At 40.2% G+C, this 24,517-nt stretch overlaps 1 protein-coding gene across 1 annotated transcript; it reads right to left on the bottom strand.

Annotated features, from left to right (window-relative positions):
* Positions 1-54: 54 nt before the first annotated feature.
* Positions 55-1,976, bottom strand: LOC128718843 (juvenile hormone esterase-like). The gene is made up of 4 exons (XM_053812459.1): positions 1,788-1,976; positions 1,444-1,710; positions 335-1,377; positions 55-268 (listed from the first exon to the last, which is right to left on the bottom strand). Exons 1-4 carry the CDS (start codon positions 1,974-1,976, stop codon positions 55-57), a joined length of 1,713 nt encoding a protein of 570 aa, XP_053668434.1.
* Positions 1,977-24,517: the final 22,541 nt, after the last annotated feature.

Here is a 24,517-nt window from a genome sequence, read left to right as displayed (position 1 = left end):
AATTCTGCTCTATTGCATATGATTTCGAGTGACATACAACTTTTATTCAGCCATCTACGTTTGACTCTTTCTTGGTCGAAGAATTTCATCACAAGCATAGTAATACAAACAGTTGTATGCTTTTTCCCAGTACTTGAAGTATTTATCATCTTCGAACTTACGTAACTCAAACGTTTGATCGATATTTAAATATGTGTTGACCGAGCTGTTCCCGTTTAGTGCCGTCCAGGTGATGTTGGAGTGCTCACTACGTGTAGGTGTTGGATTGCTGTAAAGATTTAAACAATCAATGGAACATTTATCATCACGTACCTCCAACAACAACTCTACTAACCCATGCTTGATGAAGTTCGCTATCAGTTCAACAGTCGAACGATGTACTCTGAACTCTTCGCGATAGTCATCAATTGCTGCCAATGCTTGGTTCAGATTGAAGGGAGAAAAAATATACCCCAAGTCATCACCATGCATCGCTCCATACTCTGATTTTTCCAGGTAGTCGAGATAGTAATCATGTTTCGCCTTTCCAAAGCGTCCATCGTACTCAAATCGTAAGTAATAAATAGGATGGTTAGTTGGATCCAATGATTGAGCAAGATCGCTTGCTAATCTTCGCAACGGGTACTTCAAGTTGGCGATGCTAGCGATGTGTTGAATCACTTCTTCACTAGAGTTGGCGTGACCTTCGGTGACCATCAAGGTCACAAAGTCATGTACAGAAGATATGAAATCATTTACTGTAGACCTTGTCCAATTTAGTGGAATATTGGGATAGAACACAAACTGGTTAAAGTCCTTCACTACATCTTCAAATTCTCGGGCAGTTTCGCCTAATAGTATCGGAACACGAGTGACTGGAGGACGCAAAACCGCTTTGTGAGATTCATGCACCGTGAAGTTATCCCCATGTATCTCATCCAGCTCCTGGACGGGTATAAAGTAAGGAGTTCCCATCGATGCAAATGGAAGCCAATACTTGTTCGGTTGATTTTTAATGAAAAACTCTTGAAAATTCATTAACTGAAGCTGTTCTGATGAGTTCTGTTTGAGGTCTGTAAGATATTCCGCAGAACAAAGCTGATGTTCGTACATAAATGACCACGATGCCAACAACGAGCCACTCAATGCAATCAATCGATGAAAGAGATCTTCAGATTGTGGTATGTACAGATGGTGTGATACAGCGGCTGCTCCAGCACTTTGCCCCATTAAGGTGACTTGATCAGAATCACCACCAAAATATTTAATGTATCGTTGTACCCATCGAAGGAGCGTGGTTTGATCCTTTAAACCATAGTTCCCACTAATATTGCGAAAGTCCAATTTTAGAAAGCCAAGCACGTGTAATCGATAGTTGAATGTTACTACAAGAACTCCCTGTAATATATGGAATCGTTGTTAGTAAAATGTGTGCTCTTTAACCATAAATTAACTAAACCTTACACTGTCCATAAGCAAATCTACACCGTGTATGTCCTTTTCTCCATGGCCTTCTAAATAACTTCCACCATGCACAAACACCAACACTGGATATGTCTTCGTTGAGGATACATTCGTAGCTTCGTCAACCCGGGGAGAGTAAATATTGGCAAACAAACAGTCCTCATCGCCCAAAACAAGATCTTTCAGTAGAGTGCTTCTAAATTGAGGACATATGCTGCCTGAAGACGTATAGTTATGATGTCCACTTGGGTGATGTAAAATCGAATGCTGCCAGAAGAAACACATATTGATCAGTAACATTACAACTATCTGCCGTTTTCACACGCGCACAGTGCGTTTCTTACACGAAATCGTAGCTGTTTAACGGGTGGCTTGGCATACCGTACACCCAGATACGCACAGTACGGTTTTCTATCGAAGGTGGTCTTCAGAATTCCAGCGCCTGTTGTTGATTGATCGAATTCCACTTGACAGGCTGCCTGTACAAGGCTGGTACAGAAATAGCCTATAAACACAGCAGTACAGAACCACATCACGCCGCGATCGTTTGGAAAATACTGATGAATGCTGTTTTGCACCAGTTAGCTATGCACTACGAATTTATTCATATACATTGCTCCGAAACTCGTGTGAATCTTTATTATGCGTGATAAGAAATAGTTCCGCCGTTTATACCGAGGTGAGCGCTAGTGTCAATAAACAATTGGAGTTGATTATTACTGCTGTATGAATTAAGTTCTATGAGGTTTCCACATTAGCTTAGATTATGCGATTATAATCTACTAAGGCGAAATAACGATAACGTTTTTACTTGTAATTTGTAACACAAATATAACAGAAAAAATAAAGGCTATACTATACTTATGAACGTATCACCATACTGCATCTTATCTCTGCCTCCATCGGCAAAGAAAGATTTCTGAGAATATTGAGAGTTTTTTTTTTACCAACTACATTTCTCCAGCAAATACAGTGTTCTTGACGTACTTTGGCAAGCGGAAATAATGTTCGATAATTGCTTTTCGATACTAAACATTTACAATAAAATAGAACAGTAGAAGTGCATTATGTATGGCAATATTGTTGTGCGATTTGATAACTTTAACATTTATCTTTATGGGAATACTATTTATTACAATACACTTGTTTCAAATATTCATCATATTTTAATATTTTATTTTTCAAGAAGAACTGGCCTGGCCGTTTTGCTATAATTTAGCTGGAATGTAAATCAAAGTTTAAAAATTCATCAAGTTTTGATGTCTGGCTGTGTGCTTTAGACATTTGATATGTTCCTAAACAAGCGTGTGCAATTTGCGCTCCTTTTTTATTTTGAGTTACATGCTATTGACATGATGCACAAGCTCAGTCATGAATTCAATGTACCCCACATATCATTAAGGTTAGATTGAGGTTTAAGTAGATAAAAAGACAAGACTACGAACGTGACCCTATGCGTAAAGATTATTCTATATGCAGCTCAAATACAGACAGATGATTGAGCAACGCCTCTGCTTATAGCGAAATTTGGTTGTCTGTGCATTGTAATGCTAACACTAGACTAACAAATCAGCCTCTCTGGCAGCACTAAGATGAGCTGAAAGATATTTACCATTCCTTACCGTGCTGCATTTGTGCGTTGTAAATGTTGCAAATAGTTGTAACTGTAAGCGCGTGTACTTATAATCGAGACATCAGTACCATCATCGTCTTTAGCTCGTAAATGATAGTAATAATATCGTACAAACCATTCCATGTGCGAAAACAGACGTCCAAACTTACAATGATCTGTTACCAGAAAACTTCATTCTGGCCAATCCATGTCCTTATTGTCCATACAGCATTACAGGTAGACAAACGTATTTGTGCAAGAGAGTTGGTTAGGTTTTCCCATTAGACCTGCGGAGAGAGGATACATAATCATGATTTACTTCTCTTAAGTACAACTTTTACTGTCTCGCTTTAAGGGGTACTGCTGGGCACAATGCTGCAACGCAAAGCTTAGTAATTAATCTCGTATTGAAATATATTATAATTATCATTTGACTTTCATAGGTGCTTCGAAAATTGTCCTTTTGAGCTATGGCTTCCTTTTGCGCTTTGGTATGACTTTACAGTAACACTGTAACAATCGGAACTATGGGCATATGGTAGAAAGTTGTCGTCTTGGGGAAGAAATTAGCTTAAGTCAAAGGTTCCGATTTTGCGATAATCATAGGAAGCCAACTATCGTTGCATCGAAGCCTTCTAACCTTAAACTTCCTGCAGAACAGCTGCACTATTTATTGTTTTCCTTCTCTAAAAGCTTCTTTCCATTGTCGGAAGGTCGTACGGACAAATAAATTAGATTGTGTCTAAGTTTGTACCCCTTAGCCAGAAGTTGCATAATTCAGTCAGGAAGTTCGTAATGGACCAAACCTGCAAGAAAAGGTAAGGGAATGCGTCGCTTTATCCTCGAATATGCGCGTCAAGTGCATAAAACGTCACATCCTTTCAGAAGCATCTCCTTGGCTTCTCAGGGGCGAAAGTCGAATAAGAGTGCATATTTTGTCGCTAAACTCGTGCTCGTGTCTATTTCTGGGTTATATTGGCACCGCCGCCAAAAAGTTTCAACATTGGGGGAAAAGTGAGGAAGGTTACGCTAAGCTCTCGAGGCATTGTGCGATTGTGACTTTTCCGGTACATGCAAGATGTCTACCCATTCCGCCAAAGCAAGTCAGTGCTAGTACACTACGGATCCCGAACAGAGTTTGCACACAATTCTCCCGTGCTTTTGTTTTTCGGATATTATTGCGCCCAAGCGCCGTAGTAGACGTCGTCAGTTTTGTTCGTGTGCTAGATGGCAACTAATCCCTTCGACATTGGTGTGTGTGCGTGTATGTGTGTTTGCATCTGTGTGTAAGAAAGAAGAAGTTTTGCATTATATTTTCGGGAAAGGTATTGAGCCCAAGGCGCTGGTATCCTTCGGCGGGAAACTTTTGTGGGACGGTGGGTTTTAGAGGGCACAGGAATCGAATTGTTTTGTAAGTTGAAATTTATTGCTTTCGTTTAACTCAATTTAGCAAATAGGTTGGTTCGCAGGATATCTGGATGATAGATGATAGAAGTAGAAATTATGAAAAAACAATACACTTGCACTGTGGTATTGACTTACCAACAATTGCAAAGAGGAAATAATCAAAAGTGTAATGTCTAATTAGCAGTCAGTTAATCCTTGTATTTAACGCGCGACACCATGGCTTAAGAAACAGTGCGCTGATTGTAAACAAATTAATTGTATTATTTTATTTTCTTAAATATAATGGAAATATGCGTACCAGAGCTAGTTTTAAATTTAAATCCATCTCTATTTTCTGCCACACTTAATTGCTTTGGTGTACAAATAATCCGGCCATGATCATCTCACGTTCATGCCATTCAATTGACACAGGAAGATAATTCATTCTTCATCCCCATTAAATTCCACCACCTTTGTTCACTGCTAGAGTCAGGGAAAAGTACTCCTATGTATCACACCCAGAGCCATTTGGGGGAGCATTGAAAAATTAAACATAAAAAACCATCTAACAATACGTGCCTCGTCAAGACGCTGGGATGAGTTCCAGTAGAAGCTGTTTAGTTTTTATTGCACACACAAAAAAAAAAAGAAAGAAAAGCACACTCACCGTGCTGTGAAAATCCCTCTTTATGGCTCGTCACCGCGATGTAGGACGGGCTGAATAGCAGCCTGGCTAGATTGCTTTATTGCATTTCTTTATTTTCACCGCTCGTTTAACACCGTGTCGCTGGTGTTGTTGTTGTTAGAAAGGATAACGCCGTGTCTTTATGGAGTGAAATAACTACAAAAAAGGTCAAACGAAAGTGTAACGCACGAACGCACATCATAAAGCATAAATCGTTTCTTCGGCGAAGTGGACCCGTGCAAAAAGGTTCAAAAGCTATCCTTTTCCTACTTTTAGTCTTGATCTTGCTCGCGGGATAGAACGTGTTATGAGACAGCATAATTTTGCTCATCGTTGTGAAGAAAAGCTGCACCGGGAAGCCGTAAAAAAGGAACCGGCAGATTTGAAAGACCTACGGTAGAGTATTTCATTCCACTACTCGAAGGATGTGGTCATGTCAAACACGGTCGTTAAGTGAAAAATCTTACCATATCATCGTTTGACCCCGTGCATCGGGTCGGAGCGAGCAGAAATGATGAGGCAGTTTAGTACCAATGAAGTGAGAATGAAATGCAATCTATGACGATGTCCAGATGGTATGTTCGTTTGGTAGGGAACGCTTTAAAATGGCTTTGTATGTGATAGTAATACAAGATGCATATAAGACCTAGGAGCCCTAGCATGCCTTACAAGACAATTTCATAAATTAAACAATAATAAAAGAAATAGATTGTTCGAATTACGGTTTGTATTTTATTTCTGTATTTATAACTAAAAACCACAAGTCCCTTTAAGATTTTAGCCTTACAGAACCCATTATGTCTTGCCCCCAGAGTGTATATATCCCTAATTTGATATGCTATCATCACGAGTAGGCATATTTCAACCTTTTACGTTATCACCAGGCTAAATTGTTCAACGGTTCCATTTCTTTGTTGTTCCATGGGATTGAGCTACTACTCATATTGGACGTATGTCCCCGAGAGGGCATAGTCACAATGGAAAGCATTTCTTCCCGTGCAAAACGGGCATGGTAATTATTATCGAATGAAGCCCGAAAATGAGAAAATAATTCGATTTTAATGCCCTCGTGACCTACGGTCGTCTAAGCAGTATGGTACTCATCCGACGTTTAATCGTCCTATTGAATGGTAAATCCATTGAAAAGGAACTGCCTCGGGTTTTCATTGAGGAGTAACATATTTCGTTCCTTTATATTACTAATGGTAATGGATTGTATGTGTGGTTCGCTTATGATCAAACGGCAACCGAATCGTGGTTGATTTAGTGGTCCACGGCCACCGAGGTTTAGTACCACTCGGTGAACTTTCTTGAGCGGCTCATAAAGCACATCGATAAGAATCGAACCCATTAAGATATGTTGCGTGCAGTTTTGTTGCTTTCGGGGGTTATTTGTTTTATTTCTCTAGACGTTTGTTGCCTATCCAACGTAGACAAAGCGCTTCAAGTGGAGTACGCCGATGAGTCTGAGATGCCAAACATTTTCGAAGCCTTGCAGATAAAGGTGAACGATACAATTAAAGCAAGCACATGGGAAGTTGACCAAAGATGTGTCTTTCCGTACAGTAATAAAACAATTCAAATTGATAGTATTCGTGAAGGATTATGGATTCCAATGGCCTATTTGCGGCATAGCGATAATCATCTGCATCCGTTCGTGAGCCCGTACGGTGATCTACGATGCTTGAGGATACTAACCCGGTATGATCCATTGACGAACCGGCTAGCTGTCAACTATGGTTGCAGGACCAACAAAAGTACACCGTTTCAATGGAACTATCATTTCGAGTTTCTTTCAAACAAGCGCATATACTATCGGGAACGATATGGTTGCAGTAGAGCGAGACAACTACGAAGAATTGTCATTGGCAGCACGGACTATACCAACTATATGCTGCTTCATGGCTGCCAGAGTAATGTGGAAATGTACGTGCGAGCTAACGCGTTAATGGTGTTGGTGCAAACTCTCAATATTAGCCAGCAGATCCGATGGGAGATTGGAAACTACACGCGGACGATTCTACTTCCTGAGACGGAATCAAAAATTACCTTCCTGAATTTAACCCAAAACCTAAACAAATCGTTGGATGACGCGTGTGATTGTTCTCATGCTAAGAATTTCATTTTTTGCGATCCAAAATTTCGATTTCGACGTGATCCTGAAAGGATACAGGTTGTAAATGAAAAATGTTACTTGGGTCTGGTTTTGGCAAGTGGTGTCACATTGATAATGACAACCATTGTTCTTATGGAGCAGTTGCACAGATTTCTATCGGAAAGCGATTGATCGAATTATCTGCTGGTTTATTAAAACATTAGAAAATTAATAGTCACACACTAGGAATCACTACTCTGATCCGTTAAAGAGAATTAAATACTAAATGTATCAAACTTATTTGTCTTCATTTATGTTAGTCAGAGAGTGAGTCAACAAACCGATTGCTGTCAATAGTGCTACATATTTAAAAAAATCAATTAAAAATACACAAGCTGAGCATGACATGCCATAATTTAGCAATAAAGTCAAAATAAAATATAATTCATTTCAAGTTTCTACACACTATAAAAACCGGAAATAAAACATAAAACCCTTATGATGTGATTTTTGATGCCCTTTTGGCAGCGTACTTAATGACTGTAGCTTATGCCCATTTAAAGTGTCATTGAAGCGTGTGAAAAATCCGATTAACTTGTAAACGGTGGTTGAATGTATGATTCATTCTAATCCTCTCGCGAGACATGCGTAAATTGTGCCCACTCGAATTACCAGAATCAACACCACATAACCACGCGAGAGAACGTCTCGTTAACCAGGGCACCATTATCAATTAATAAGCGGAATCAATTATGCTACACCGCGTGCACCGCGTGACACGCGGGTGTGAACAAATGCTTCCGGTTTCACAAACATTTCACGAGTAAGTGCCTCAAATCGGTGGCCGGTAATTGATTAAAGCCATACGATTTTGCCGCTTGCTCGCACACACGTCGGTAAAAATGAAAACAATAAATCCATATCCCATCCCAGATCCCTGTCACGCGAAGGGAGTTGATAAAAATCAGACCAATTTATTCATTCCCGCCATTGAAATAGGACACACAGGTGGAAGATTAAAAATATGACACAAAAGGGTGCGGTCGAGGTGCGGGAGCTATAGAGGTTCGTTATTCCGTTATGAAAATTATTTCCCATTTGTTTTGGTTTTATTTTTGTACAATTTTCCGATTTTTCACGCTACTGCTTCTGCTGATGCTGTTTACAATCGTTGAAGTAAGGGCAACCTGCATTCAAACTCTTTCATGCATTTCCACCCATTTCCAGCATAGTTTACGCTCCCATAGCTATTAACATACATGTGTCTGTACTTACATACAAACACAAATACACACATCGTCGCTAACAATGCAACCAATTTTCCTCGTCAATTACAAACGCATATTTAAACGCATGGACAAGAAATGGAAACAAACAACCGCGGAAAACTACGTCAAATGGGTATTCATACATACAAACCAAACAGAGGAATGGCACGAAAAAAACAGAGAGCAAAAAACACCGAAATGAAAAAGTGTTGTTTGGTAATAAAACACGTAAGTCACAACGTTGTTACTCCACCAACAGCAATGCTGCGTGAGTTGACGATGGGATACTAGTTAGGGTTTCAAACGGTTAATAAACCATATCGATAACTTATGATTGTATGGTTGATACGTGTTTGGGATAATGCAACAGGGCAAAATGCGATTTCAAATATCCAGTCACTATTAAGCCAAACTATAGTTGGCACATAGATTGCATACGTTTTGGTCATCAACATTTTCGATGAGCTTTCATAAACACGCCAGTTTTCAGAAAATTCCTAAACAAAGTGTTTTTCCATTTTATGTGCGTCATATGTATTGGCTAAAGTAAGGGAAAGTGTTGTTCACGCTGACTACAAGAGACCAGAACTATTTTGTATGTCCTAGCGAACATACAGGATCAAGTCGGCCAACCTACATCCGCTTACAGCACAATGTAATGCTTGTGTAATACGCGTTGACAGGCAACAGAACAACATAAACCCACTATCCGGCATGTGGAATTGGATGCACTAAAACCTTTTAACAGCATAAAGCAAACACAACCACAGAGCTTAAAGCCCTTTTAATCCATCGCTCGCATTCGTTGCATAGTGAGCAATTGGCTTTCGGAATTGTTTTTCTACCATTTCGAGCAATCCCACGCAACGTGCTCTCTGCCCGACTGGTGATCGATGTCAAAATAGCATAGTTGATTTTTTAAGCAAATAAAAAAAAACCTCTCTATAAACAAAAAAGATTTCTCTACCCACTTTAGTGCGTAAAAAAGGGATTCATGATAGAACAAAAAACAATAACTACACTGTAGAATTTGGTACGATTTATAAACCCTTTGACGCAACGACTCAATCAGATGTCAAATGCAATTTTCATTCACATTCAAAATGCATCGCAAAAACACAACGACCTCGGTGGTCCAGCATAGCGAGTAAAGAAGTAAAATAAATCCCTCCATCAGAAGCTGTGTACGCCTATCATAAGTCGTGCTTAGATGATTTTTTCCATGCCATTCCCATACCATAACTCATTTTTCACTCAATTTCCAAACAAGCGGGAATATTTGGTCCAGTCTACCAAAAAAAGGTGATTAAAAGTTTAGTTCCAGGCAAAGCTGTCTTGTTTTTTTTTATTTTAAAAGTCCAGTCGTAAAAAAGTGCATCGCTGAACGAGGCGTCATTTAAAAGGAAGGAGGAGTTTCAGTCATGCGGTACCAAACTTTGGTATCAAACGTAACATCGCTTAACGATGGTAATTAATTAGGCTAACATTCTGATTGAGTCGGCCAATTAGCTGCTTTATTGGACATTGGGAAAAGAACCCATCGAAATCTAAAAATAGCTAACAATATAACTGAATATTTCGTCGTGTTATGTGATTGAAATTTTAAACTTGTTGGGTAATAGTTACAGATAAAGAACTTATTTTTCGTATAAGTGTAAATTTTATATTGAATCATGTTTGCAAATTTAATGTTCATTATTTTCAATCGGCGATTAATGTCGGCTGTGTACTGTTTATTACCCCACTATTTATGGCACACCAGTTATCAGACGGTTATCCAATTACCCTTCGTTACCATGATTACACTCACTCGAACGTAGTTTCCCCTCTGGTTTTTCTGGCTGGTGTGTGTGTGTGTCTGTGTGTAATTGCTTTAGTTTATCGAAATTCCAATCAAAATAAAATCCAGCAGCTCCTTTTTCCGGGAGTAGTGAAAACAGAAAGAACGAAACAGAAACTACATTCACGGGAGATAATAATAGATTGAAGTTATAATTTCCAAAATAGCAATAGCACAGTCCAAGCTCTGGTCCAAACACGAGATCGTTTTGAGTATCGATCACCGGAAATGCAATTCCAATAGAACGAACCATAAAACCAGCATCATACATAAGTGCGCCCCATGCCTGGGTTTCAAACTAACACTACCCGGGGAAACGGTTGAGAAAATTTTCAAACTGCAATAACACCGCAATAAAAAGCAAGTTACCGGCAACAGTCAGTACGGATTCGGCTTGATGATGAGGCGGTAATGTTGTTACCTCTCGGGCACCAATGTAGTGTTGTAATTCCAACCGAACCAGACGCGCGGAAAGTAATATTATTTTATGTCTACTAGCAAACGGCAAGAAAATGGCAATGGCGACCGAGAAAAAGCAGCCGTGCAACCGAAGTGCAATCGAGCATAACGACGATTCCTAAGGTGGTCGCGTTGGCAGCCAATACAGCGCTACTGCTGGAAAGGATCTGTATTTGCTGTGGATATACGAGCGGAAGGTTGAGGCGAGCATAAAATAAACATAAATATGCGAAGGTTCCGTTCCTCTTCCGTATGCGCACGGTGGCGGCTTTTGTTGTCCCGACAGCATAAAGTTGCCACCAACCACTCTTCACAATGGTACCCCCCTCCATGCACTTCTCGAGAAAACCTGAACCCGTATGGTGTGGTTGCGCTGAAATACTACGATATCGCCAACAATTCCAACTGACGGGAACGACAAAAGCTCCAGCTACGATCGATGCCACGAACTGGAAGCTACCAAGTATTCCGGAGCTGTGACCGTGACTTCTTCGAATGGGCACGGGATGTGTAAAGGAGGAAGGTCAGTCAGAAGACTGGAAGTCGATCAGATAAGATGTCGGCTATAGTGCCGTGCAGTAATATATGTACTGCTTTAATAATCACGTCCCTACGAGGACTAAAATTCGGGAGCAAGTGACGTGATAAAGGCCAGTCTTAACTTAATGTGTAAAACGCGGGGTTTTTTTGTATAAGTGTTATTTTTGCGAAGAAAGTGCTTTATATAAAATTCATATTGCTGGTATGATAGGAAATGTTGCTTGTAAAAATAGTTAAAAATTTATTTATAACCAATTTACAAAAAAAAGCTTATCTCACAAACAATTTAAAACTTATCATTTAAACATGCTTCTTCAAAATTTGAAAATATATTTTATTCAATTAAAGAAGTACACATATTCGGGTACTTATATCCTCTCAGCATTACTTTTGCCTTCTTTATGCATTTATTAAACCGTTCGAGAGGAACATGCTTAGGATAAACATGAACGACATAACGAGAGGTGATATTTACGAACAGTATAATCACCACAGAGCCTATTCCATACCAGAACTGCTCTCTTTGGAATGTTAGCTTTTCTTCGCCAATCGTCAGCTCATACACAACCAGGTTGCAGTCGTATCGAAAAGCAATGCAGTCAACATATCTTAACAATCTTCGGCTGGTCATGCAAAAGCACACAGCACCTGGTCCTCACTATCGTCACCAGACCATTTCACGCAGGACACATTCTGCATTCTCCACGTTTGCTTGCAGTACAATCGCCTCAAGGGCTGGTTAGTTGAATTCATCCGAAACGACAACAACAACCAATCGTACAATCGACCAACCGAAACGGTACGAATCCAATGTCGTTTGTCGATTTCCGGTCCCTGCAGAAACATAATCCTCCTGCACGACATAAATTTCTTCTCCATTCATCCCATTGAAAAGACACTTCAAAGTGTCTGATCAACCACCCACCGCATGGTTACGGGAAAGCTCAATAGAGCATTCATATCGATGACATGCACAAGAGCTTGCTCAACTGCCGATCGAATGGGATTATTCATTAAATTCGATTAATCGATAATCACCGTAAGCAAACAACCTACAAGCACGACGGATGATAATGACCATGATGACCAGTATGATACCGTATCGGTTCAGTACTCTACTGCAACGGGCTGGGGCATCATGTGTGAAGAAATTTAATTACTATACACCTAATGGAGCACAAAAATTGTGCACAAACATGACAAACGGAAGTAAAAGAGCACGGACATTGGAAGTTAATTTAATATTTTCCACGTGACATTTGATCTGGGAAGAATAAAGTTTTTGCGATGTGGTCAATTGAATATCCATTTGTGGTAGCTACATGAAACGAAATATTTGGGTTAAAGTCTCTGCGATCCATTTTAGATTTTTTAGTTTCCATATAAACCATAAGCTTTAACGTCAACGGCATCATATAGGACTATGGAACTTGTTTTCCAAACACAAACAAAGAGGAAAATTCCATACGGAAATAATTCCTCCTTCGGAGACGATGATCCCGAACCGATCCGGTTTACTTTTCGAATTCCATTGGTTTACATACTTTTCATGTGAATATCTCCGCATGGAATGCACGTCACTGTTTTTGACGTCAAAGGCTTCAAAACCCGGACGGTGATGTCCATTTCCCCAGGCTTCAGAAAGACGTTTGAAGAATAAAAGGCTGTGTAAAAAATGCTCTGGAAAGATCCCAAATGAGATTCACAATCGAATGTCTACCGAGAGATAGAAATGCGCAAAACGGAAACCAAATTTGGTCCTTTTCACTAGCGCCGCTCCTCAAATCCAATTCTTGGTGTATAGGATAGGAATGGGAAAAAGGACTTCCTTTCGAGCATGTGTGCATCGAAGTTTTTTTATATTCTTTTCTTTTACACATTCTCCAAATTTGATGGGAATGATGGAACAGTGAACATGTCATATGAGGGATTATTGCTTCCTGCTTTCTTCTTCCATTAACAGTTACCTTTGTTTGGGCTAGCAGCATGTAAGATGACCCAAAACAATATATCGATATGCCATTCTGTAGGAAAGTGGAAATAATTCCAAGCATACTGAACACCACAATCGTCCGTTTCTTCTCTAAAATCCGGAAGCTTCAAGGGTCTAACTGTAAGTGTCCAGACGGTGGAACAAAGTTCTAACTTCTTCATTCGTAACTCATCCCTTTTCCTAAGAAGGAATGACAAGAAAGCACCAAAAGTTCCTATTTTTCCACCCGGTTGTTTGATACGACAAAAAAGTCTATACACTAGACCAACGGCAAAACTGAAGCAGTCTAACACAATAAAAATCATCATCATCATTTTCCGGTCCATATAGAACGAACGATCGGAATGTGTATACGACGAGCACGCCATGTACACTATTCACCTTACCGGTTTGCTAAGCTTTTTTTGCTTGATGCTCGATTAGAGGAAAACCTTTTAAGGTTGGCTTTCTGGGTTCGTCCGGGAATCAAATGTTTACCTTCATCTACATGCTTGTCTGCGCTTTCATGTTGGCCCTATCATCTCATCCACATCGTTATCTTGTTGAGAAGTTTTATTTTGTTCCTGTTCTATCACTTCAAATGGCATGTCTTGCAATTTTTTGTATCAACCTATCGTTATCGTTCGGCATCGTGTGAACGTTGCAATAATGATAACGCTTCGTTTATTATGCTGGCTCAGCAGCCGGTCGGGTTTGCGAAGCTTTGTGATAAACTAATACAAATTTGATAGCTGTGCGGATGTGATACATCATTTTGCTGTAATGGCGAAGACTATCATTACCATTTGCTTTCTGGAGGGACTGAATCAACTGTTGGACAAGAAAACATTGTAATTGAAGTGTTAGGATATTCACCCATATGTTGTCATATTTTGTCCATTTTATTAACTGGCATAACGCGAAGCCATTTTAATATTTTAACTAAATGTTCTTCTATATAGTATTTTTCATTTAGGAAATTCCGTTATAGAGGCTTACAATTTCAGTAGTATTATCAAGTGCGATATCTACCCGAGAGTCAGTCCAACATAAATTGAACCAAAAAACTTTGCATTAACTTTGTTTAAAAGGTTGTAAAAAATCCACTTCATATTGAATTTTTCAATCTGAGCACTTACAATAACTTTACTATTACAACTCAAATAACTCATATATTACATAAAATTGCTGCAACTACCATCTCGTGTTGTGCGTAGCCAAATGGGTGATTTGCAACATCCGGTTCGTCCTCTAAAAGCCTTTAACATCACCATCGTCATAATAAAGGAAAAGAAAGTTAGCGAAAAATTGGGGAAAGAAAAAGCACACGACGAACCCGGCATCATTTTCAAGCGGATGTGTATGCAAACATTTACCTCGTGCTGATGGTACTAGCATGAAAGTGGTGCAAAATTTGGCTACGTTTTCCTCTTCCCCATGTGCAGTTGTGGGGTAGCTTTGCTTTTCCAATATTTATTCATCCATTCTTTTTTTTTTTATACACACTGTACCAAAGAAAAATCTTCGGTGTAGAGTTTTTCTGTATTTTATTTTGGTAACTCTCGTAGCTTGATGCCGTTACTCTTCATTTATTCGCGTCAACAACCTACGCGTGCTGGTGTCGGTTTCATTCGAGTGCCGCCACAAAACCGGAACCGGGTCGAGAAGTCGAGATACACTTGAGGACACCGCAAGACGCAAGTAACTTTCCATCTTCGGGTCAGACATTTGAAGTGTGAGACCGGCGCTGTTTAAATACCTACAATTTACATTCAAATTTGTGAATGGCAACACCCGTGGAGCAATCCATCTCACTTCCCTGACCGACTCGGAAAGCTGCTGGCGACACGGTTCTGCATTTAAGAAAACATCCGCTCCAGCATTTCATCACACCAAAGAGAAGCACAAAAATGTCTCTCTCCCCTAAATCAAGTTCCGGATTACTTACCCGACAAAACGTACCCAAACATTTTCAATATGGAAATCGTTTTCCATTTCTTTGAGTCGGCGTCGCGCGCCACCGGAAATAACAAACATAAGACGACAGTGTGACAGTGCGAATAACAAAAAATAGAAGCACGCAAAACATGTATCTTCTTTTCGCGCAGGGCAAAATGAAGGTGATTCGTTTCAATCTCGATGAAATCGATCAGTGTCGGATGCGCTTCGGCGGAACGAGACGTTGCAAAGTAACGATACTTTTTGGTTCAATTCGTTACACTTCGCCGTGCAACACGCCTGCCAGATTTTGCATGCTCGGCTTTAGAGATTGATTTTCGAAGCTTTTTTCGCATCTGATGGCACCTTTCATTTGCTCAAGATCGATTTGTGTATTGTTGTCGTATTGTTGTTGCTTCCGCACAAGGAATCAATTAAGCGGAAAATGAGGATAAGAGAGTTCAAAAAGATGTTAGCTCGTGGCATGAGTGAAAAGATGTAATTTTGTGTGATGAAGACTTACATCTGTTACTTATCTTTTAATTTCGTTACAGGTAAGCGGTTATGTAAACTTCTTGGAATATGTTCGAGGAAGAGCCAAGATAAGAAAATAGTGTCAAGCTTTCTGTAGTACATGTAAGTCAATTATGGTAAATGAAATGACCAACTTTTCATCGATGATTCACAATATTTTGCAACTTTATGTGAGACAAAACAATGATTGCATGAGCTTAACACCAACTCAATCCTCTCCTTTGCCTTTTTTGTTTTCAAACTTACACTTCAAACGCATCGTTCTTAATGTTGTTCAAACATGTGTAATATCTCATACAGCACTGAAATGTGTTGTACATAAAGAATAATGCCCTCCGCGAAGATGTACAAGCAATAAAAAAAATACAACATAAAGTAGTGCAACTTTACGCCTTAACGACATTAACAATACATCCTACCATATACCTGAGAAAGCTTATCTTGCATTTCACGATCCTCGATAAGCTACATTTCAGTCGCAATCAGTAAAAATGTGTGCCCCAATTTGTACGACCGACTGAGGTTCATCTCATTTTTATCGAAATAATGAGTACTTTCACATCCCTATCAGCGAGAACAACGCACATCAAACGTTTTCGTTATCCGGCGTCTTCAATCGCATTAAAGGGAGGTGTTGCAGCGTATGAATATTTTGCCAGCCAAGCGAGATAAACCTTCGATATACTTCCCCAACCTAGACGGCTGCTTCCTATAATGATTTTGCTCTGCCGTTTAGAGCATTTCGTGCCAACAAACCAATTTCACATATCCCAACATACGTTTGCATTCCACCATTAGTGCGGGAGGGAGTCTTTTGGATAATCATCTTTTGGAAGTACAACTCCCTTCACTATAAAACAGAAAACTAAGTGCTACACACCACAACGAGGGGTATGATCTACGCTACACAGCATCAGGGATCATTGAACTGTGTTCTGATTTTTTGGGCTCTGAATGGTGCAGACCGAAAGTCAATGGCTCAAGAAATCCGATTCCAAACACCGTAGCTCATTTGATGCCGGATTAAGATGAAAATCCCCTCGCTCTTGGTGTGTTGCAACAATCCCCTTTTGTATGAGGAAGACATTCTTCCAATCAACGAACTAACGACCGCTCCCGGGAAGGAAATGGACCATTTCGAGCAGCGACCTCATGCGGAGAGGGAAAGATTAACTGCATGCTGCACCAGATTTGTTTGATGAGAAGGAGTTTCCCGTTTGGACGATTGCTAACGATGTGCGCTGGGAATAAAGCCGTAATCGCAGAGGGGAAGAAAATACTCAAGCTTTCAAGCAAGCTGTCAGGGATATTTCAGCTATTCTTTTTTTACAAGTACAAGGCACAATGAGGATGACCATTTGATTCGATTGATGTGGAGTGATTGATTGAATTGTCTTTACGTTTTGTTTGACACCAAGGTAATCGACTTGAACGCTAATGGCTGTGTAATGAGTGATGGTCAGTTGACATTTAAGTTGCTTACCTACAAGAGGGGATTGGCAGATGAAATTGATCTTGTTTGGAACATAAGGAAGAACTGATATGGTTTAGCTGAAATAGTATTATCGAGCTATAATGTGCTTCACAAAGATTGGCTTAAATGTTCATGTAAAGCATTATAAGCTTTTGTTATATTTTAAAAGTTTTAAAATCAGTAAGATTTTGGTAAGCCATTTTATGTCAAACAATATCTTCTAACAGTCGATTCACTTTCAATTTATAAATTATGATGCTTTTCTCTGGTGTGCTTCTGATATTTAACAATTTTCTTAAACAAATTATCGCAAAAACTGACAATGACAATGATCATCGCTGTCTGCGTTTTCAATGTCAAAGTATCAATTGTGCCCTTTTGTATTCACCACAAGCATCCAATCTTAATCATGTCTAGAGTATGTCTAAAGTATCTAAACTCAGGACTAGTATTACTATGCACCACATAAGATATATGATTTCACGCTAAGGCTGTGACGAATATAGCAAGTGTGGCAAGTTCAACCAACAAGGAATAATTGCAGTTTCTCATACTACGGTCACGATTGTTGATATTGTATCATTCTGTGTCAAGCTTTTAAGTATCCCTATCTCTGTATCTATCTGCTAAATTTCACATAGAACTTGTTTGGGTGGTTTCGCACCATTCTTTCAAAAACACCAGCACTAGTCCATTTGGAAACGAGTTTCATCGCGTTAAAAAGGGATAACAAAACCTTTTTAATTTCTTTTTTTAACTTTTCCATCATATTTCATATAGTCCAAGCTGAGTTGGATGAAACAGGGATGAGCAAGGATGTTTGTTTTTGCCAACACAACACAGAGCAATAGGACTATTCAGTTTTTGTATAAAATAATTCCAGTTTCTCTGTGAGCAATTCCTGCTCGAGTCCTTAGTCTTCTCTTTTCTAAAAAGCATCGTTTTAATTTATGACTGAGAAATTCCTCGTTTACGACCACGGGAAGAGCTATAAAACGTGACACGTACGTACAATATGTTTTCACATGTAATTTTCCGTTTTCGGCCGCTGTTTTATTTTCCCACCGCAACTCACCGGACACATTCACAAACACACATTCACATACTTGTGTGAAATGTCAACGAACACGGTGTCTTGTGTTTCGAGGTATGGCTCAGCTGGAAGGACAGTTGGGAAATCGTTTCAATTTGGCTGCACCTCCTCTTATTCGATTCCATGTTCTACGGTGGGTGGGAATGTTTTCGGTGGTCTCGTTTGTGGTCTGTCACTTTTCGACCAAACATGGGGTAGCCCGCAGCCTTTTTCCCGGAAGGCTTTTCCAGCATCAGCAACACCCGACACGACACAAAACCACACAGAACATAGTTTGCTTACGCCCCAGCAGGGCGACATTATTATCCTGGCCAACAGAAGAAGCATCGTCCCGTCGCAATCTTTCCCGTTTTCATCACATGGCGACCGACGAGGAATCGTCCACAATGGGTTTCTATCTGTACCATGCCATTTTGTGCGGAACCTGCCAAACCGTTGGAGTCTTGTCACATGACGATGAGTGCACCATTGCAATGCATTTTTGTACGCTCTCCATCTTATGACTCGTTCATCATCATCGGATGACTTTTTGAGTACCACGATAAGGGATGGAGCACCGGAAAAACGACGCGTCTGCAATCGAACTCGAGAGGAGGATGTTTATTGAACTGGACATGGCAATGAAAATGGCAAACGGTCACCGGGCGCAGTGGCGTTGCATTTATGGTCAACCTAGCGTACGCTATGAATTTTCCATTACCGTTTTGCGCTGTGAGGTTTTGTATGGGGCAAGGATGCGACCAAAATCGACCGGTAGGGGAAGGATGCCTTTTCACGAACTTGGTTGGTATGGCCGTAGTAAATAATGCGAATTCAGCCTCATATTGCCTGAAGTTGGTTCCAAAATAGCTTGAATATACCGAATTAGAATAAAAAATCTATTCCTAGTTGTATGTACTATGTAAAAGAATTCCAGTTGCATAAATTCAACCAGCGCATCATGTACCATTTATATGTGTAAAGTACTGATTGTAATAAACAAAAAAACATCTTCAAACAACTTTAAAAAGTTACACGAATTACTCACACGTTGTTCTCTTTAAAATCATTCTGTTTGAAGTGTCCTTCGCCAACATTCACATACCAACAAAACTACATGCTTCGTTTGGCCTCTTTTGGTTTAAGGTTACGCAACGACCATCATTACAGCTAGAAAGCGGGAAATTGCTTTATAATATGCTGACCTTAGCTCCTAATTCCCCTCTCTGGTGCTGTCGTTCCTTTGGGTAGGACTGTGAATTTCCACACAAATACCCAAAACCCTTCCGTACGATCATTGCTTCTCGGTTTCTAATCGTGCGCAGAGAAGGGAACATAATAATAATACCGACAACGATGATGGTGATGATGCCGTTGATAATAAGAATAAAAGAAGAGTCAGCTAGCCGAACCAGGCACCTTTTGAACGTTTGCAAGAAACACAGATATCCGCTGGTCCAGCCGTACGTGAGATGACATATTTATGATCGTTACGATGCTGCTAGAGAAGCTGGTTGGGGAATTTATCGCAAGCAGCCTCCAAAACATCGTCTGCCGGAAGTTCAATGTGACCTACAGCTACAGCAAGAGGGAACTATTAGGGAAGGACGGTTCTCATCGTTTGCCGGGAAATGATTTACTCTCCTTTTTGGTGCTGTAATATACCAGCGCACAATATCGGGAGACTCGCCGGTTGGAAAATGGACTTTTCTCGCTTGACCATCACCAGCATCCTAGGAAACCGGTGGTACAAAGTCAGCGAAGTAATTGTAGCTGCCAGGTTCACTTCTTTGCACTATTTCATCCACACGACGGTACTGTGTTGGTAGTTTCGGAACGCGTTCAGTATCGCCGGCCGTGCGGTCATCGCTGCAGATAAACTCACAAATTGAATGCACACCGATGTAATGTCGATGCAGCGCAAGCAATATTTATGGTGTCCTCTATGCACCACGGGCCTTTGGATTGAAGATTTCCTTTGTGCAAAGCTGAGATACGGTGGATGTTTTATTCATACACGAGGAGTACGTAGAGGATTTTGGTGTGTTCTGAGAGAGAAAAAGAAAGAAAGAGAAAGATAGAGAGAGAGAGAGAGCGAGACATAAAGAGAGAGAGAGAGAGAGAGCGAGAGAGAGATACATGCTGTTTGTATCAGCAAATCCATATTAATTTGAACATTAATACACTGCAAATGATATTTAAAACCATCTTTGATGATAAAAGGACAATATTTTAATGTTCTCCTGTGAATCGATAGTAGAATACAGTAATCTTCAAATTATTTCAGTTTAATGACGAGTTTGCAATATCCTGCATACTTTCAAGACATCACAGAAAGGAAACCTATTCAAGGACTATGCTGAATGCTACTACCGATAGATGCATATACAAAACGCATTTAAGATTACCATAAATCGCGCTAGATTAATGTGCCAGCTTTTGACTGGCTGTACACTACTGTACATTAACATTGTACTTGTGAGTCTGTTACACAAATCGCATTGTACAACTGTATTTCCTTTAGGCCGCCTTTGCATATTTTCCTAGTCACCGGCAACGGGTTGCAATATCCGGCCAAGTCCCTAATTCAATATTCCTCCGAATCGAACGACTACGTTTCCTCAACTCAGTGATTGACAGCTTTAATTTCCAGCTCGGTATGGACCGGAATTCGTGATGATTCCAACCCGTGTGACAGTAAATTAAAATGATAATCGGAGCACACGCGCTTTACTCAGATGACATCGTGAAGAATGCAAGTGCTTTAAAGTGTGGGACGATTTCGGAGTAGGAATTTTCTACATTTTGACTAGGCGTCCCACGCATAGTACAACAAGAGGTTGAAAAGCGTGGAAAATTTAAAACTGACTTGGGATGGGGAATTTGGATCTATCCTAAGTAAACCTATCCAGATGTTGAAGGTAACCTGAAAAAATAGACATCGCATATCGTTTCTTTAGTTTTCCCTATCCAGTAGTAGCTTCTCTTTTTTGCATACTTGATTTTGCATACTAGGGTTTTAGATTGAATTTTAAATTTTCAAAGACACCAACACATGGCTGCACAAGTTCCACACCAGGGGGGAAGCAACATTCTAGAGCCTTTTCAACCCCATATCGCGATCCATAAGGATGCTACTCATATCAAACTCGTGGTGTATCAGTTTTTTGCGTTTTCGCGTGGGTTTTGGGTGTGGTATCAGACAAAAAGCAGATAAAAAAGCCTACGATTTCCAACGAAATGAAAATATTATTAAATGCATATCAAAACAGGATGAAATGAAATTCAGGCGGCTTGCGAATGATATGCCACACCAGAGCTGCGAGTGGTATGCAGGCGAGAAAAGAAGTTGTCTAAGCTCTTTTATCACATGCTTTTTTTGCTTCCTTGAGCCTTAATCATAAAGAACGGCAGGGCAAAAAAAATGATTCCTATCGAAAATCACTTATCCACCACCTTGAAAAGGTGCTGTTTGCGTTTGCTATTCTAAACTCTCCTTCGCCAGACTGATTGTGTAATCTGTCCGCCAACAACGATGAAAAAAAGAAATCTGGTACGGGGAAAACGTACAAAAGGACAACGACATGCGGAAAGAAGTCATAAACTCAACCAGATAACGTTAAGGAGGGTTCGATAAAGTAATGGAAATGGATAGTAGTGGTAGCGCTGGAAAACAGCAGCTGCTGCTCGTTTGTCAAGCAGGTGTTTATTGTGAGGAAGTTTTCCGTGCGTATGAGTTTCGATGCCTCCCAGCACGTCAAAACTTCTAAGCAATCCCAGCCGTTCATTTTGATTCGTCCTTGCGAAATGCTCCACAGTTTCGCTTAAGCTGACGTTTGATCCTCGAAACAAAAAGGACATGAACAGTTGTACGGTTGTGCGGTTCGAGGTAACTATTGGCTTCCGTGCAAAATCGCGCGTTGGTTCATGGGAATTCACCCTCATCGAAAGTACTCATGAAGTCCAACGTCTTATGACGGTTTGTTTCTGCTTGTAGGCGTCATTGAAGTGGTAAATTTATGCGCACATTTCGTACACAAACTCCCCCAGGCGGAACCGCAAAAAGAGTCGTCGAGATATTGCAATCCGCACGGTTTGGTGTGTGGCTAAGGATTAGGGTGCCAGCGTGATGTCACCCCAAAATCGAGAGTGTTGAATGTAATTACCAAACTGTTGATGAGCCGATGGTCATGCCGATTGTGTATTTGCGCCATGTTCCGTCGGTCATCGACAGTCGCCTATTCCAATTCTTGGCTGTCAATAATGTGTGCAAGAAAGCATAATAAGAAAAATCGACCCTATCTCAATTTTCAGATCTCGTAATGAAGGCATGACTAAATTCGTAATAGTTTTGTCACGTTGGTGTTGGCAATCGGCAAGTTCGCAAGGGTTCGAATTGTCTGTCGGATTTAATTCCGACCAAAAATGATGTACATGCTTGCTGATGTATTTTGGAATTCAAGCAAAACTTCTTAATTACTTTCCCTAAATGACGGCGTAGGGTGTTGTGAAATGATTTTAAATTGAATTCTAATGACGTTTTAGACATGCAGATATTGATAGCGCAGATATTTTAGCAATACATCACTTTTTTATATCTAAGAAACTTTTACATCAACATGGTCAATACTAAATTATTCACCGAAGACTGATGCGTGCGAATAGGAAAATGTAATAAATGCACTTTAATAGTTATTTGCCAATCTGTATAGCAGATTTTCCATAAACTTTTCAATATCAAACGATGAAATTGATCTTGCTTGAATCAAATTGGATCAAATATGGCAGGCCTAGACCTTTTGAGATTGTTGTGCCTATAAGGAAAAAAACAATAATTCAATCCTGTATATTGATTATCAAGAATTTACTGCTTTATGTTAAGTATTAATTAACAGCAACAGCAAGATTAAATGTAATGTGTAGAATTTTAGAATAGAATTAGAATTTTAACTCCCTTTAACTTCCCTATAACTTTCGTTTGGATATAAAACTAAAAATACTTTTAAAAGGTTCCCTCATTTACAAAATTATTATTTTCTCTCCAATCGTGTTTTTTGCTTCATTTCAATCATTTTAGTTTATTCCGTTCCTTCCAGAACACTGAACTGAACACCATTAATACCCTCTATTAGTGTAATCGTTTCACTAGCACCCTACTAACGTATTACTTTTCCCGAAACTGTGTTTAAACTGCGACAATCGACAGCCGACCACCGGATCCGAAGGTCGAATCAATTAAATAAATAACGCTCAATCAAACGGAAATACGAAACGTTCGCTGAATCTTGTTCTCCTAAATCCCACACCCGCTGTTCCTACGCCAAGATACCAGGACATACAAGACATTTAAGTGCACGTTCGATAGTGTTTTCACGTTCCTCATCGACCTGCTTTAGTAGTATCAGCAGGTGAATCATTAGTTTTTCTCCCGAAGAGAAGACGTGCTGCGGGAATAGTCGCTGGTCGACCCACCAACCGTATGTCCCCCTGATGCGATTCGGCACCATGGTTCGATCTCGAGTTTATCCTTGAGCGTGGTGTTTCGCTACTGTGGTTTTCCCACAGCGGGTCGTCCGTTCCTGTGAGATTTGTGAAGTCATCTTTCTTCTATGGCGAAAGACGATAAACCAACCAAAACACCACCATCCATGCTGTGTCGAGGGTAAGAAGCACTTGCACACAACACTGGTCAATCCTTTGCCTGCTGCCAAGTGCGGCAAGCGTTCAAGTGTGGTTTGAAATGTGCCACGGGAAAACTCGGGCAAACGATGATTTATACACACTGCGCTCTCCTGAGGCGTAAACCCATGGTTAAGCACATTCGTCTGGTCGAGCACTTCGCGGCTACCTAATACGGCTAAGTGGCTCGATAAACTTTACAGCACGGACTCCGCGCACAGTTCACTTCCCAGCTGCAACACATCTTGAAGGAAGCATTTTGCGAAGCCTTGCGTTTGCTAGCTGCAGATAGGATTTATTCCTCCGGGAGGGCATTTTGATTTAGTCCTCTGGCGAGGTTTATTTATTCACCAAAGTATGGTGAACGGTCGTACCAATCATTATCTTCCTGGTTGGAAAGGTGTTCTCATCAAAAGCTCCTTACCCTTTCTAGGAGTAAATTTTTAAACGGGCCCCTGCGTTGGTGAGGTTTGCAAAAGTGTTTGCATCACGGACACTGTGGTTGAGTCGTATCCATCCT

This window comes from Anopheles marshallii, chromosome 2 (genome assembly GCF_943734725.1).
Source record: "Anopheles marshallii chromosome 2, idAnoMarsDA_429_01, whole genome shotgun sequence".
In the NCBI taxonomy this organism is placed as follows: Eukaryota; Metazoa; Arthropoda; class Insecta; order Diptera; family Culicidae; genus Anopheles; species Anopheles marshallii.
This window is presented reverse-complemented; position numbering and strand designations above follow the sequence as displayed.

What these genes read in the sequence shown, in the direction of transcription:
- LOC128718843 (XM_053812459.1), bottom strand. Translation starts at nt 1,976, where the DNA reads ATGTGGTTCTGTACTGCTGTGTTTATAGGCTATTTCTGTACCAGCCTT. An exon ending in TAGATTTGCTTATGGACAGT is followed by an intron (nt 1,378 to 1,443) that starts GTAAGGTTTAGT and finishes CATATATTACAG; the next exon opens with GGAGTTCTTGTAGTAACATT. An exon ending in GCGAACTTCATCAAGCATGG is followed by an intron (nt 269 to 334) that starts GTTAGTAGAGTT and finishes AAATCTTTACAG; the next exon opens with CAATCCAACACCTACACGTA.